Source organism: Oxyura jamaicensis, chromosome 2 (assembly GCF_011077185.1).
Source record: "Oxyura jamaicensis isolate SHBP4307 breed ruddy duck chromosome 2, BPBGC_Ojam_1.0, whole genome shotgun sequence".
In the NCBI taxonomy this organism is placed as follows: Eukaryota; Metazoa; Chordata; class Aves; order Anseriformes; family Anatidae; genus Oxyura; species Oxyura jamaicensis.
The window spans coordinates 20,503,439-20,518,447 of NC_048894.1; the positions used below are offsets into that span (position 1 = coordinate 20,503,439).

A 15,009-nucleotide genomic window follows, 5' to 3' on the forward strand; every position below is an offset into this window, starting at 1 on the left:
TTCGTGTCAGTATGGAACAATGCTAGGGCCGCATGATGAAATATAAGCTCCTATTTAAGAAAAACAGAGTGATTAGTGTACATAGTTCTTGTATCATGCAAAGGAATGATCCAGCAATTTGTGTAAATAGAGGGTTTGAAGGGCGAACATTGAGACTCTAGTCTGGGAGATAAGAGGACCAAGGAGTTTTTTTAGGAAACTGCTGACTTTTGCATGGGACACTGCCCAAGCCTCTGATATCCGGCAAAGAGATCCACCAAATAAGGAGAAAGGGGGAGTTGAAGGACGACTAAAGGAGAAAGCCTGGGAGGAAGACTACGAGCCTTCAGCACAAGAGACCCCCAGAAAGACCACCAGAGACTGCTACGCATGCGTCCAGAGAGGGTTTGGATTCCAGGAACTAATTATAATAACCCCGCCTTTTCTAGGAATAGTGATGAATATGTATTAGTCTAGGAGCATAAAAATCAGACACCTGATGTAACAGGTGTGCGTCCTGGTAGAGCAGAGACTCCCGGTGCACCCAGCGCTGTTTGCTTGCCTCTATTCGCTTAATAAATCACAAAAATCCTATTTGGGACTTAATCATTTATCACAATTGGGGGCTCGTCCGGGATGGTCTTGGTTCCTGAATTCTGACTGGATCTAGGAGGGGCGCCCCACCATTTGGTGGCTCCTGTTCGAGTCAGGTCGGGACTAACACCATCCTGAACCTGAATAAAGGCAAGTAAAGAATTTGATTTTTTTATGAGCTCCCTTGCCGGCTGCAGCATTGTATTTTACCCGTAATTCTGCGCGCGAAGATCCGAACGAAGACGACGGAGTCGTGAGTATTTGAAGTGTGTACCGTTCGGTTGGGTGGGATTCGGTTGCCTGTGTGTGTAAGAGTGTGACTGAGACGGAACCTAGTTCCGAAGCGAGTGTGGAGGTCTTCTAACCGCGGTTCCAATCTCCCACGAGGGACTTGGCCGGTGAAGGACCGAAGTGATTCCTATAGGATTCGTGGGTGGGTGATAGGTCCTAAACCCCCTGCAAGACACTCTTACCGGGTAGCCAAAGGCTGTAGGAATTGCCACAGTAAAATTCCTAGATGGGTCAGACAAAATTGAAGACCCGGAACCAGAGAAAAGGGAGCAAATTAAAAATGGTTCAGTACTATGTGATAAAATGGTCAAATCAGGATATCCAATAATTAATAAGGACCTAGAACCTGTGGAGTCAAGACCTTTGAGTCCATCACGGTCAGCTCAGGCTTGTGAGCTGTATGCTCTATGTAGAGCCCTGGAACTATTAAAGGGGAAAAGTGTGGCTATATTTACAGCATGTTGAACTGAATGAACTCCCTGTGTCTGAATCACTACCAGAAAGCAGTGTTGTACAACAAAAACTGGAAGTTTCTCCAAAGATGTTGCCACTAAATTAATAGTATTAATTAATAAAATATAATTGATTAAAAAGTACTCATCTACTGCCATGAAATACTGTTACTATTAAACTTTATGTTCTGGTTTGGAGACAAAAAGGAATATAGTTAAGGCATGAGCATGTGATTTTCTGTTTCCTTAAGGTGGTGAGCTTTAATTCTATTCATGCTAAGTCTCAGTGAGACATACCAGCATCCTTGTGGACCCACTCATTTTAATGCTGTAAAATCGTGGGTCAGATGATTCAAAGCCTTAATGTAATGTACTCAAGTAGGGGAAAGGTGAATTGGTATCATTTATTTTAAAAAGTCATATGGTGGATTTGGATTTGTTTGTTTGTTTCTAAGTTTGTACTAATATAAAAATCACGAGCACGCTTGTTGAAAAGTGAAAGTTATTTTTCTGTAAGTGCATTTACTCTACTTTTGAACAAACAGAAGTATCAAATACTTGTTTAAATATTAAGTTGGTGTTTTGAGCCTGCAAAATTTAATATTGGCTTTAAAACTCTGCTTTCATAAGTACCATTTATTATATCACTATATTTCTGATGTTTGCATAATCATAAAAGGACCTCAAAACTTGAATACACAGACTGAAGTAAAAGCTGAGAGCCTTGAATATGTCAGTGTGCTATATAGTGGCCTTTGAGGACTGTCATGATAACCCTTTTACATTACATTACAAAGTTAATGTTTTAGTCCTAAACTTTCAGGACCTCTTAGTACAGAAGAAAGCTTTATACAATTACTGATGTAAATTTCTTGAAAAATATATATTTTTGTGTCCAGTTGTATTATTCAAGTGTTCCTTTGTATCAATTTATGTATGCTTCTGTTGTGGTTTAACCCAGCCGGCAGCTAAACACCACACAGCCGTTCGCTCATCCTCCCCCCTCTATGGGATAGGGGAGAGAAACGAGAAAAACTGAAGCCTGCGGGTTGAGATAGAGACAGTTTACTGGGACAGAAAATAATAATAATGATGTGTACGGAGCGGGTGGTGCATGGTGCACTTGCTTGCTATCCGCTGACCGATGCCCAGCCTGTCCCCAGGTGGCTGGCCCCCCCACCCCAGCTAGCCACCCCTATGCATTGTTTAGCATGACATCAGATGGTATGGAATACCCCTTTGGCCAGTTTGGGTCTGCTCTTCTGGGTCTGTCCCCTCCCAGCTCCTGCTGCACCCCCAGCCTGCCTGCTGGCAGGACAGAGTGAGGAGCTGAAAAGTCCTTGGCTTAGTGTAAGCATTGCTCTGCAGCAATTAAAACATCAGTGTGTTATCAACATTAGTCTCATTCTAAATTCAAAACATAGCACTCTACCAGCTACTGGGAGGAAAATTAACTCTAGCCTAACTAAACCAGGACAGCTTCTAAAACAAAGAAGGAAGAGTAGGGGTGTGAAACCTAGGAAAAGATAGATAAAGTATGCTATGTTTTTAAATTTTTTTTTAATCGATGGACGGAAGGTCCTTGCATCTGTCCGTGCAGGAGAAAAAGCGACAAACAGATCTAGAAGACAGATCTGGGAGAAACTCAGTTAAAGGAAGAGCACAAGTCATGGAAAAATAAATAAATAAATAAAAATAAAAAATTACAGCACCAATTACTGGTAAGGGCCCTACACTCTAATAACTTGGGGGCCGAGGTTGTGCTTGTGTTTTAACAGAAGCTGGTCCTAGATGGATGTCAGCACCATGAGTCTGTCCGGCCGTCTCATCATCTGCCTTAACATGATCACAGCACCCTCCTCTGCGGTTTGGACTCCAGCTCAAACAGAAAACAACGTCTGGGAGTGTCCAGCTGGCATATGCAGGACCCACAAACAAGGACTCCAGGAGCTGGAGGGGCAGCCAAACCCCCCCCCCTGCCTGGGCAGCACTCAGTACCTGCCTTTCCCAGGGATGTGGTTACAAAGTTTGTTAAAGATAGAATTAGTATGCCTGGTAGTTTTTCTCTGTGTTTTAGTTTGTGTTAATCGTGCTTTTTATGTTAAAGAAGTGGGAGATGTGGGAGTGTGGCCATGGGGGTCGACAAGCCCCATGGTTGGTGATATCATCAGGAATGTAAAGAGTTTGGAGAAGGGAACAAAGAGGGGTGATTCAGAAAATGCCTTGCTGTTTTGGGTTGCTTGTTCTCCGGAATGGTGGTAAAAATGTTATTAGAACACTTAATACCTAGATATGGGATAATCCAGTACATTGATTCTGATCAGGGCACACACTTTACTTCTAAAATAATAAAATTATTATGTCAATAATTAGGCTTTCAGTGGGAATACCACACTCCATGGCACCCACAAAGCTCGGGGAAAGTAGAAAGAATGAATCAAACAATAAAACAACAATTGGCTAAGTTAATGATCGAGACACAAATGCCCTGGACGAAATGCTTACTTTTAAATATTAGAACTAAACTACACACTGAGACTGGATTATCACCATGTGAAATGTTATATGGCCTTATTCTCAAGGGATGCCCTTAGGGAACGATGTAGTTGAGGATCGTAGTATCCAGAAATATATAATTACCACTGGGAGAAGATTAAAAGAGCTAAGAGAAACTGGGATGATGGCTCAGACACCACCTTTAGGATTTGCGATTCACCAGTTAAAACCAGGAGATAGGGTTCTAATAAAAACATGGCAAGAAGAAAACTTATCTCCCCTCTGGGAAGGACCTTTTCTTGTTTTATTAAAAAGAAAACAACTGATATTTATTAACTGCTATCTATTAGCTGTTATCTGTTAACAAGGAAACAGCTGTGAGAACTGCTGAAAAAGGATGGACACGTGTCGAGAGGTCCAGTGGAAGAGTGGAAAGTAACATCGGAACCAGGAGAAACTAAACTAACAGATGGACCTGAAGAAGCTTTCATCAGAGTATAAGCTAAGTTGCTGTGGGAATTTTATTGTAATTACTCCTTTATTGTAATTACTCCAAATTTATTGTAATTACTTCTGTAAAATTAGTAAACAAAGAACCTCTTGAATAGATACCTACTAAGAGAAGAGATTTATCAATAACAGGGATCAGTTAAGCATTATCCCCTGAAGGTACCGAGAAGGTACATCTGCAATGTACACCCCTTTAAGATTAGGGAAGAGGGCAAGACCGGATAGGGAACTGGTGCTGTGGCTAGGAAGGTCTGCCAAGGGCTGCAACCCCTTCAGGCTGTGACCGCCGAGCACTATGGCCCTTACCGGACCTCTTCTAGTCCTACTTGGGGCGAGTTTCTTGGCCCAAGCTATGGCCAACAACTGCAGTCAACTAGAAAAGGATGCTTGAGCTCCCAGACATTGGTGTATCATACTGTCTATGACTGTAAAGGCCAGAAAAGAGGAAGCTGCATTTTTAACCTAACTCAGTATGCTCTATGCAGAGAAATTAATTGGAACAAGTGAAATTGTAACCACCCTGAATACCTCAGTGTCAATAACCTTTGATGCCTGTGATATTATAGATGAAGACCCATATACTGATTGCGGAAGCCTGAGCTGGAAGAGATATAGTAACCAGCCCAAGTACATTTGTCCTAGAAAGGGTGAAACAGTGACTTCTACGTGTTACACTGATTGGATAAGAGATTATCCATGGGACCGGAGTTATCATTACTGCGGACCCTCAAATTGGGGTTGTGCTTGTTGGAGTACGGATCCTGGGGCTATAGGACCCCAATAGATATGCTTAATAGAATAATTAGGTTGCAAGCTGTAGTAGAAATAGTTGTGAATAAAACTGGAGATGCACTCGGATTAATTGCAAAACAAAATACCAAGATGGGAACTGCTTTGTATCAAAATTGCTTAGCTTTAGATTATTTCCTAGCACAAGAAGGAGGAGTCTGTGGAAAATTTAACCTTAAGTAACTGCTGTTTAGATATTGATGATGAAGGAAAAGCTGTGAATGAATTTGTAAAAAGAAATGAAGAAAATTGCACATGTCCCAGTTCAAATTTGGAATGAAATCAATTTAAGAGAATTATGGAGGGACTTTATGGGTGGTGGTTGGCTTACTAGAATCAGGATAGTTGTATTGGGAATATGTGGAGGGTTGTTTAATAATTCAGTAATTTCATGTTTAATACCCTGTTTTACCAGACTAATACACTCGGTTATACAAGGAATGCAAATATCTGTGCTACCTGTTGACCCAGAACCAGGGTAAGGGAAAACCCATTCCCTGATGATAATAAAAACAAAAGAGGATCCAAAATTGGTACCAATTTGGCAAGTATTGACTCGATTGAATAATAATAATAAAAAAACACGAATCAATACCATGAAAAAAAAAAAGAAATGGGGGATTGTGAAATGTGTTTATTTGATTCGTGTCAGTATGGAACAATGCTAGGGCCGCATGATGAAATATAAGCTCCTATTTAAGAAAAACAGAGTGATTAGTGTACATAGTTCTTGTATCATGCAAAGGAATGATCCAGCAATTTGTGTAAATAGAGGGTTTGAAGGGCGAACATTGAGACTCTAGTCTGGGAGATAAGAGGACCAAGGAGTTTTTTTTAGGAAACTGCAGACTTTTGCATGGGACGCTGCACAAGCCTCTGATAACCAGCAAAGAGATCCACCAAATAAGGAGAAAGGGGGAGTTGAAGGACGACCAAAGGACAAAGCCTGGGAGGAAGACTACGAGCCTTCAGCACAAGAGACCCCCAGAAAGACCACCAGAGACTGCTACGCATGCGTCCAGAGAGGGTTTGGATTCCAGGAACTAATTATAATAACCCCGCCTTTTCTAGGAATAGTGATGAATATGTATTAGTCTAGGAGCATAAAAATCAGACACCTGATGTAACAGGTGTGCGTCCTGGTAGAGCAGAGACTCCCGGTGCACCCAGCGCTGTTTGCTTGCCTCTATTCGCTTAATAAATCACAAAAATCCTATTTGGGACTTAATCATTTATCACAGCTTGTACACAGTTAAGCTTATTTTTCCTTCTAGGAATCAAAATTCCAAAGAGTATAGAAGCTCCATACCTGTTAAGCACTTGTTAAAGTGGGTTAATTTAGGACCTTATAAGCACAGAAGCAACTATTTCCTGTTGATGCCTGGATATGAGGTAGGAAGGAGGAAAACAAGTCTAAATTTCCTTGTCAGATGTGAGTTACAGTTTGATCTGTTTTTGTTCTTCCAGTAGCAATACTTATGAATGACAGAAAACAATCAGCACAGGTAAGAGATTTACACATAACTTTAACTCTGCTCTTACCACTGTAAAGAGTACAGCCTAGAAAGGACATGTCATCAAGTCCAATGTCTCCAGTGAAGCCATCTCCTACTGTACCTTTCACCAAGATCTGGGGAAAAAGCATTTACAAAAAACATTTTTCAGTATATAGCAGACTTTCACTTCTCATTAAATATTTCATATCAATTGATAGAACATTTGCCATATTTCACACTTAAAACGAGATTAAAATTGTTCTATGGAATATATTATATTTAGTGATACTTTACAGAAGACACTAATTATTATCAGCTTTCACTGGTGGTCACATTAATCATGATAAACCATAACACTGGCTGACTTTACAATCATGTAAATCCACTGAAACATCATTGTAATATAAAATGATGGCAAGACATTATCATAAGTGGCACATTATGATTAGCTCCTTTGGTACTTATCATAGTAACATTAATCATGATTAATTATAATAATGTTCGTGTGAATACATTATATACCCTTATACAAATCTCACTGTGATGAAAACAATTAAACAGGTTATAGATGTGCTCTGGAACCCTTTAAAGAAAAATGTTCTACAGATTTATCAGAATTTCCAATGCTATATATGCTTACTTTCTCATTACTGTCTACTGATGAAGAATAGGATATGTTAGTTTCTCTGAATTACTCTCTGGATGACTGAATAAGCCTCTTTTCTTCTAACTGGTATTGAACTATAAAAATCCAAGCAGGTGATTATTAAAAGATTTGGTGAGAATTTCCTTGATGTAACTAATTCATAAAATCCATAAAAGATGAAAAACGTCCTCCTCAAAACACACTTAAAAATATTTTAACTGATCCACTGGATTTCAAATATTAAAATTGCTTCTTTGCCTTTTATTTTGAAAAATGCTTTTGTGCCACCTTCTCCACCCACATAAACATTCATGCTTCCAGATCATTCTGGAAACCTGCATAAAATTTCACATATGTCTTTCATTTTTTCTTCCTCAGTTCAATAAATAATTCCTACAAAGAAAGAAAGTATAAATAGCGACAAAATTACTGCAGTAGTGCTTCAGAGTAGTGTTACTTCTGGTATTTTTTTCATAATTTACTTTTTAAATATTTTATTTGTAAAGAATGCTAATTTTCACCAAGTAACAAAGCACTGCTCCCAAAATGCACAAAATGCACAAAATGCAAGATTATGTCTCAATTCTCTTGATCAAATGTCATTGATGTTTTGGAAGCATACATTAAATGTCATTTCAAAAATATAAGCTTGAATTTTATATTGCAGGATTTCATTTGTTCTGTATTAAAGAAAATCATGTGATGGATTACTAGTTTCAGAATTCAGCACTGTGCTTCTCACTTGAAAGTGAGACAAATAAAGATTATTCTATACACTGAGAACCATTGTTCATGTGATACATACACAGAACTTTTGTAAGTCTCACTTTAAATTATTAACAAGGACAAGAGGAAAAAATATAAAAAGTGCAATGAATGTCCTAAAAGCTGTAAAAAAGGATAATATCAGTCTTAGCATGTTGAGACTGATAAATTTGTTTCTGCTGTTCTGAAGTTGCATATGAATAACAGATTCATTACTGATGCTGACATCACAAGAGTAAATAAAAACGATTATACTTTACTTATAAATTATGTCCAATAGACAAAATAGGTATACTACAAGAAATGGATATATGTCCCTTACTATAGATATGCTGCAGATGAGTTAATTTAGCATAAACCATCTAAAGTGAATGATGTAAAATGACTGTATTACTCATTACTGATTTCATCTAGTATGAGATTCTTACTTTTCCCTCAGAATATTCACTTTTTTTCATGTTTAACTTAAAATAGCTACAACTATTTGTCAACATAAATAGCACAAAAATGCTTAGAAACAGAAACGATCAAGATATCTATTATTCAGAAATGCCATGCATGAAACCTTATTATTCCAAAATGACAACGTTCCCTTCAGTTCAATATTGAGTGGCATACACACAGTATCTTAAATAAAATCTTGACTTTATTTTTAAGCATGAGTTATTATCCATTCATAATTAAATTAACTGTGAGCTAAAATTCAGTCTTAGAGACAGAAGGTTTGTTAAACTTATTTATACAGTTATTACTAAAACAAAAACAAGCACTGTAAATTGGACCTTTTCAGTAGGATTGTGCTGTACTCTGACTAATGTTAATCAGTAGGTTGAAATTCTCTCTCCATCCTTCTCCCTGTGCACATCTCCCCATCCATGACATTCACATGTTCTGAGGATATGCTTATCTATCATCTTCTACCAACCTTTACCTGGAGGAGGTAGGATTCCTGCACCTGAAGTAGTAATACTTAGTGACAGAAATGGCATTCCACTGTTTACTGTAGAAGTAAAACAATTTAGAAAACCTCTTTATTGTTATGATGATATTACTTAGCTGTCTGCCCCTCCCCCCCCCACACACACCTTTTTTAATCTTTATTATTTATTTATAAATAATTTTGCTTGTAGAGCTTGACACTTTGGCATATAGCATGAATTCAGTTAGTAAGACAGAAAATGCAACATATAAGTGTATGTTCAATACATATTCCTTAATGAAGGAATATAAATAGATATTCCTTAACTTTGAGTACATTCAGGCATAAAAGTACAGTTCTAATCAACATAAGGGAGGCATAATCTATATGAAATTATGGTTTCTTTATAGATTTTAGAAATTAGGACCATATTGTGTTGCATTTGATAGCTTAAATAGTGCCAATAGCTTGAAAATAGTGCCAATTTATGATCTAGTTATGCAGTATAAAACTTCTGTCTGCACTGTGGTTAAACATTGACCACTTAAATTAATTTGCCTGCTGAAATTCTGCAAACTTCATAAGCTATTATTAAACAACCTCCAAGAAACTCATCTACCATGAAGCTCATTTCACATCTCATTTATAATTTGAATGAGGATAAATTGTTCCCAATTTCTCCAGCTTTCAGAATTTTAGAGATCCAGTCTGAATCCACTGAAAGTTTGATCCACTAAAAAGGTGGCAAAACTTATGCTACATAAAAGAGGTGAAAATACTCCATGAGAAGCAAAATGTATTAGAATGACACTGTGTACAAAAAAAAAAAAAAAAAAAAAAAAAAAAAAAAGGATTAGTCTTTTTATATTTTGAATAAAGTCGGTTTTTGAAGGGTGAAAGAACATTATGACAAATGTTAATAGAATAATTACGTGTGACATTGTTCTGTATAAATGTTCCATTTCCACAGTAATGCTCATTTCTGTCACTAGGCAATTCCCTCTGAAGGTTAGCAAAATTAAACCTTAATTTCCATGCAAACATAGTTTTAAGTAGAATTGAATTCATTGCAAAATCTGTGAGGTACTGAAAATTCTAAAGATATCTGAATGTGTAAGAAATACTGATCTTAGTTCTGATGTACTTAACCAGTCATAGAGCCAAACAATATCTCAGGTTTGTTACAGGAAGTGTCAGCTGTGTTACTTAGTGATTTTATTAGAAGTTAGAACTTGCTAATTTTAATTAGGGTTATTATTATTATTTCTCATTTAAAAAAACGTGGTTTGCTTTGAATAGGAGAGACCATACAAGAGTATAATAGTACAAATACATTAGAAATATTTTGTCATAACTTACTGAAAGCAAATGCAGGATAGAATTTCATAGGCGTTTAATTTCATATCTCAGAAGTAAACAAATCTAATTTAGTGCTATGCATATACAAAGGAAAACATTTCAATTCATCAAGAAAAGTAAACAATTCCTTAAGAGATGATAGAATTTTTGTAATTACAGGTAATGGACATACTGTAGAGCCATTCATTGCATGAAATCTGTGACTAAATTTCATCCTTCATAAACCCTTGTAATGAAGATATCTTCATGTAACATACAAGTCACAATAAGTCTTCATTTTATGACCATTTTTTCAAGAATAAGTAGAATGATATCTCAACAAGTACACTGAGAAGGGAAACTATTTACCAAGTGAAGACAAATTCTCAGAATAATGTGATAAAATCTATGAAATTTAGATTTAATTTTGACTTCTTGAATTATTAGTTTAGAGTTCCTTTGATAAGTGATTCTGAACATGTTTATTTTTTCCTCTCTAGTTTTGTTTGTCTGTTTCATCTGCCATCAAAGGAGTCTGCTCTGCAGGACCCAAGACCATTTCCCAAACCTCTGATCTAGGCTTCCAGTAGTTGCATCCTGACTATGTGGCACTGAACTCTTCTGTTCCTTCCATGCCATGGTATTCTTTGAAAGACCTTGGGTGCACTGGCAAGAAAGGGTGTCACAGTATGTTGTATTCACCCTTTGAGGATTAATGACCAGGCAGTCGGGGTTACAGGCATAAAGTAACCCCTTCTACCCCTTAAACAGGCACAAGTAGAAAAAGCTCAACTTCTGGAAAAAATGTCAACCTTAGGTAACTACAAAATTCCACCACTACAAGTACAGAAGATTGAGATTCTACTGCCCATCTTCAATAGCCTGTCAGTCCTTTCCTTTTGATTCCATGACAAACACATTAGAAGTGAATACTTAAAAACTTTTAAAGTTGAAACAATGTCTTTTTCATGCAAGGGTCCAAATTAATTCTTATAAATGATCTTAAGAATATATACAACAAATATTGTGACAAATCTTGTGACAGATATTTGATGCTTTACAGTACTTGGTTTTACAAGATACTGAAAAACACCAGCTCTAATCCAGTACAGCACATTATCGTGCTTCATTATAAGCTTGTTAACCCTCATGCTACTTTATGATGTGTTTCCAAGCATTTCCCTAAAGTACAGGGAAAGTATTCAATTTCTATCATTTTACTGGCCATTCCTTGGTGCCATTGGGACTGCTCACATTCATAGTAAGTGTTTACATATTGTGGATCTCAGTACTTTGCTGTATTAAAGCTTCCTTCCTTTGTACAAAGCTTTCTTCAAGATAAAATATCCTGTTTCCACTCCATAATATTTACATTGGAAGGATTACTGCAGATGTAATATACATATATATATGTATATATACATATAGTGAGTTCCTAAAAGTTTGAGAGAGTCTAATTTAATGAAACAGCATGGTTAGTCTGCCCACTTGGAAGACATCTATCTGCTAAGTATAATGCTGAAACTGTATTTAAACCAATTTAAGTTTAAAGTTAGTTTTGACTTCATCAAGGATTTAGAGAAGACTCTAACTAAAAAAAAAAAAAAAAAAAAAGCCAGAATGAGGTTATTTTCAAAAGCAATCCAGATTGTAAATATGAAGCGCTTAAAAATAAATAAAAACCACACATGCACAAAAAAGTAAACCACAGCTCTTCCTCCCCCTAACAAACAAACAAGATGACATAAACCCCCACAACTGCTCCACAAAAAAACTCATCACTGAAAAGCACAAGCACACCAAACAAACAAAAAAATAAACTTCAACAAAAACAAAAAACACACCACAAACACAAGCCTCTCTCACTCAATCTGCAGATCACTTTTATTTTCAATGAATTTATTATGCTTTTTTTTTTTTTTTTTTTTTTATGCTGGCAACAACGGCTTAAAATTATGAAAAATGCATATGTACCCTTTAAGAATTCTACTTGTAAATAATATTTAAAATGTTAATGTTTTCTTTTACTAAAGAGAATAGATAATGATTTTTTTTAGTTACTTAAAGTTTGCTAAATAGTGAAAATACTTGGTAATGATATACTGAAAAGCAATACTCAAACATCTATGGCTAACTGGTCAAGGCCAAACTTAGTTATACATATATATATATATATATATATATATACACAACACTCACACACACAAAAAAAAAGATACAGTAAATTTTCTCCCACTACAAAAGTCACTTTAGTGTTCCCATATAAATATATTTTAGCTTTTTTTTTTTTTTTTTTTTTTTTTAAGCTTCCGTTGTTTCATATAGTCCTGTAGTTAATTAGGCAACATTATTTACCTATAAAGATTTATTCAGGTTTAGCAGTTCTCCCAGCTACGATGTCCCCATATTTAGAAAAATAAAAATAAAATATAGATGACTCTGGCTGAGTTCCTATGTCACATTCCTACGACCTATGGTCCTAAAAGATATGTCCCATATAAAACCAGAATGGCTTGTTAGAACTGTGTTTTCTCCCTCCCTTTTTCTTTTTGGAGCATATCAAAATGTCAAGGGCTGCATAAAGATGTCTCCACAGCAGGCTATCCAGAAAAGCCTGAATGTCCCTTCATTGACAGACTTGCATCTGACCTGTGCAAATGCTTACTGCTAAGACAATCCTTCCGTGCTGAGCTAAGAATTATCCTGAGAGAAAATATGCATCACGTTTTTTTTCAAATGCTTATGAAAACATTTGTGCTGTTAACTGAGTAAATTACCTGTTTGGTACCAAATGCTCATGAGCACTAGGAACACTATTACACTTTGGCCTAAAGATGTGGACCTTTCCTTATCCAAGGCAGTATGCCTGACAGAGACAGAATGTAATACAACATTGCTGCTGCTACAGCCAGGCACATGGATTCCAACTCACAAAGAAAGAAAACAGTAACAAAGGGATATCATCAAAACATATAACCCACTATGAAGCCTTCATTAAACCCACTATGAAGTCTTCATTAAAGATAAGAGTTTTGCTATCTACTTCATCAGGTGTAGAATTTCTTTATTGTTTCTTTCATATAAAGCATAGAACAAGGGAAAGAGACTTAAAGCTTCAATGAGGTACTTCAGCTTCCCTGTGATCATTTTGAAACCTTTTCAAAGATGCCTTCTAAATCTAGTGAAGAAAGGGGAAAAAAAGTCTCTAGCATTTTTCACCTCTTTGTAAATATGTCCAAGTTTTGTTTTCCTATTCAGCAATTCCTGATTAGTAATACAGCAACATCAGTAGCAGATTTTAGACAATACTCCTAAATTTCAGAAAAGCAAAATTCCTACTGTTCTTTGTTTCCCTTAAATCCAAATAGCCAAACTGTTATGCAGTCTCTCTGTTGTTAAAGGTTGTGAAAACATTTAATTACTTCACATTTTCCATATTTTAAAAGCGGGCAGTGTTTGTTTGACGGTTCGTTCACATGTGTGAAGGTTATTTTTACCTTGTGTGATTTCCTTTGAGCTTTCTGCACAGAAATACAGAACAAAGGCAAAGAAGTAAGAAGCAACAGACATAGTAACCTTTAAAGGATCAATAAATACATATAGAATCATAGAATCATAGAATTTCCCAAGTTGGAAGGATCATCGAGTCCAACTCCAGGCACCGCACAGGTCTTCCAAAAAAATCATACCATATGACTAAGCGCACAGTCCAAAAGCTTCTTAAAAGCCAAGAGGCTTTTTGCCATGACTACGTCCCTGGGGAGCCTGTTCCAGTGCACGACAACCCTCTCAGTAAAGAACCTCTTCTTGATATCTAACCTGAACCTCCCCTGTCGCAGCTTGACACCATTCCCTCGGGTCCTATCACTCGTCACTAAAGAGAATAGATAAGCGCCTGCCCCTCCATTCCCCCCTCGTGACGAAGCTGTAGACCACAATGAGGTCTCCCCTCAACCTCCTCTTTTCCAGGCTGAATAGGCCATGTGACCTCAGCCACTCCTCATACATCTTCCCCTCTAGAACCTTCACCATCTTTGTAGCCCTTCTCTGGACTACAGTCCAACAGTTTCATGTTCTTTTTGTACTGTGGTGACCAAAACTGCACACAGTACTCGAGGTGAGGCCACACCCGCACAGAGCAGAGTGGGACAATCACTTCCCTCGACTGACTAGCAATGCTGTGCTAGATGCACCCCAGGATATGGTTGGCTCTCCTGGCTGCCAGGGCACACTGCAGGCTCATATTCAGCTTGCTGTCAACCACAACCTCGAGATCCCTCTCTGCAGGGCTGCTGTCTAGTGTCTCGTCACCCAGTCTGTACGTATAGCCAGGGTTGCCCTGTCCCAGGTGCAGGACCCAGCACTAAATAAATAAATTCTGAAACACTAATCTCTGCAAATAATTGGGAAAAGTACAAAGAATAAGACTAGAAAAAGGAAACCAAGCAATGACAAATTGAAAGTTGAAAATGAGGCTATTGCTAGAGTGGAAATCCATTATGACTAAATCCTTGTGTGAAAATTACTACCAGGAAATGGTTCATAGTGAAAATGGAAAAATGATCACAAGTGGGTAGTAGAAGTCTAATAAACAGAGAAGTCCTTGATAATTTTCAGACCGGCTTTCAACACCAGATTTTAATGAAAGAAATGAATTTGGCCAACTAAACATTAATGAACTTCAACTACTGTGTCAGCATACGCACTGAAATTCAGGCCTCAAACACGGAAGCA

The 15,009-nt window shown here is 37.2% G+C and overlaps 1 protein-coding gene across 1 annotated transcript in view; it reads right to left on the reverse strand.

Annotated features, from left to right (window-relative positions):
• MALRD1 (MAM and LDL receptor class A domain containing 1) overlaps positions 1–15,009 on the reverse strand; it is a 283,122-nt gene that overhangs the window by 204,167 nt on the left and 63,946 nt on the right. The window contains exon 19 of the mRNA XM_035319205.1: positions 6,654–6,741. Coding sequence (XP_035175096.1) covers positions 6,654–6,741 — 88 coding nt within the window. The remainder of the gene's footprint in view (positions 1–6,653; positions 6,742–15,009) is intronic.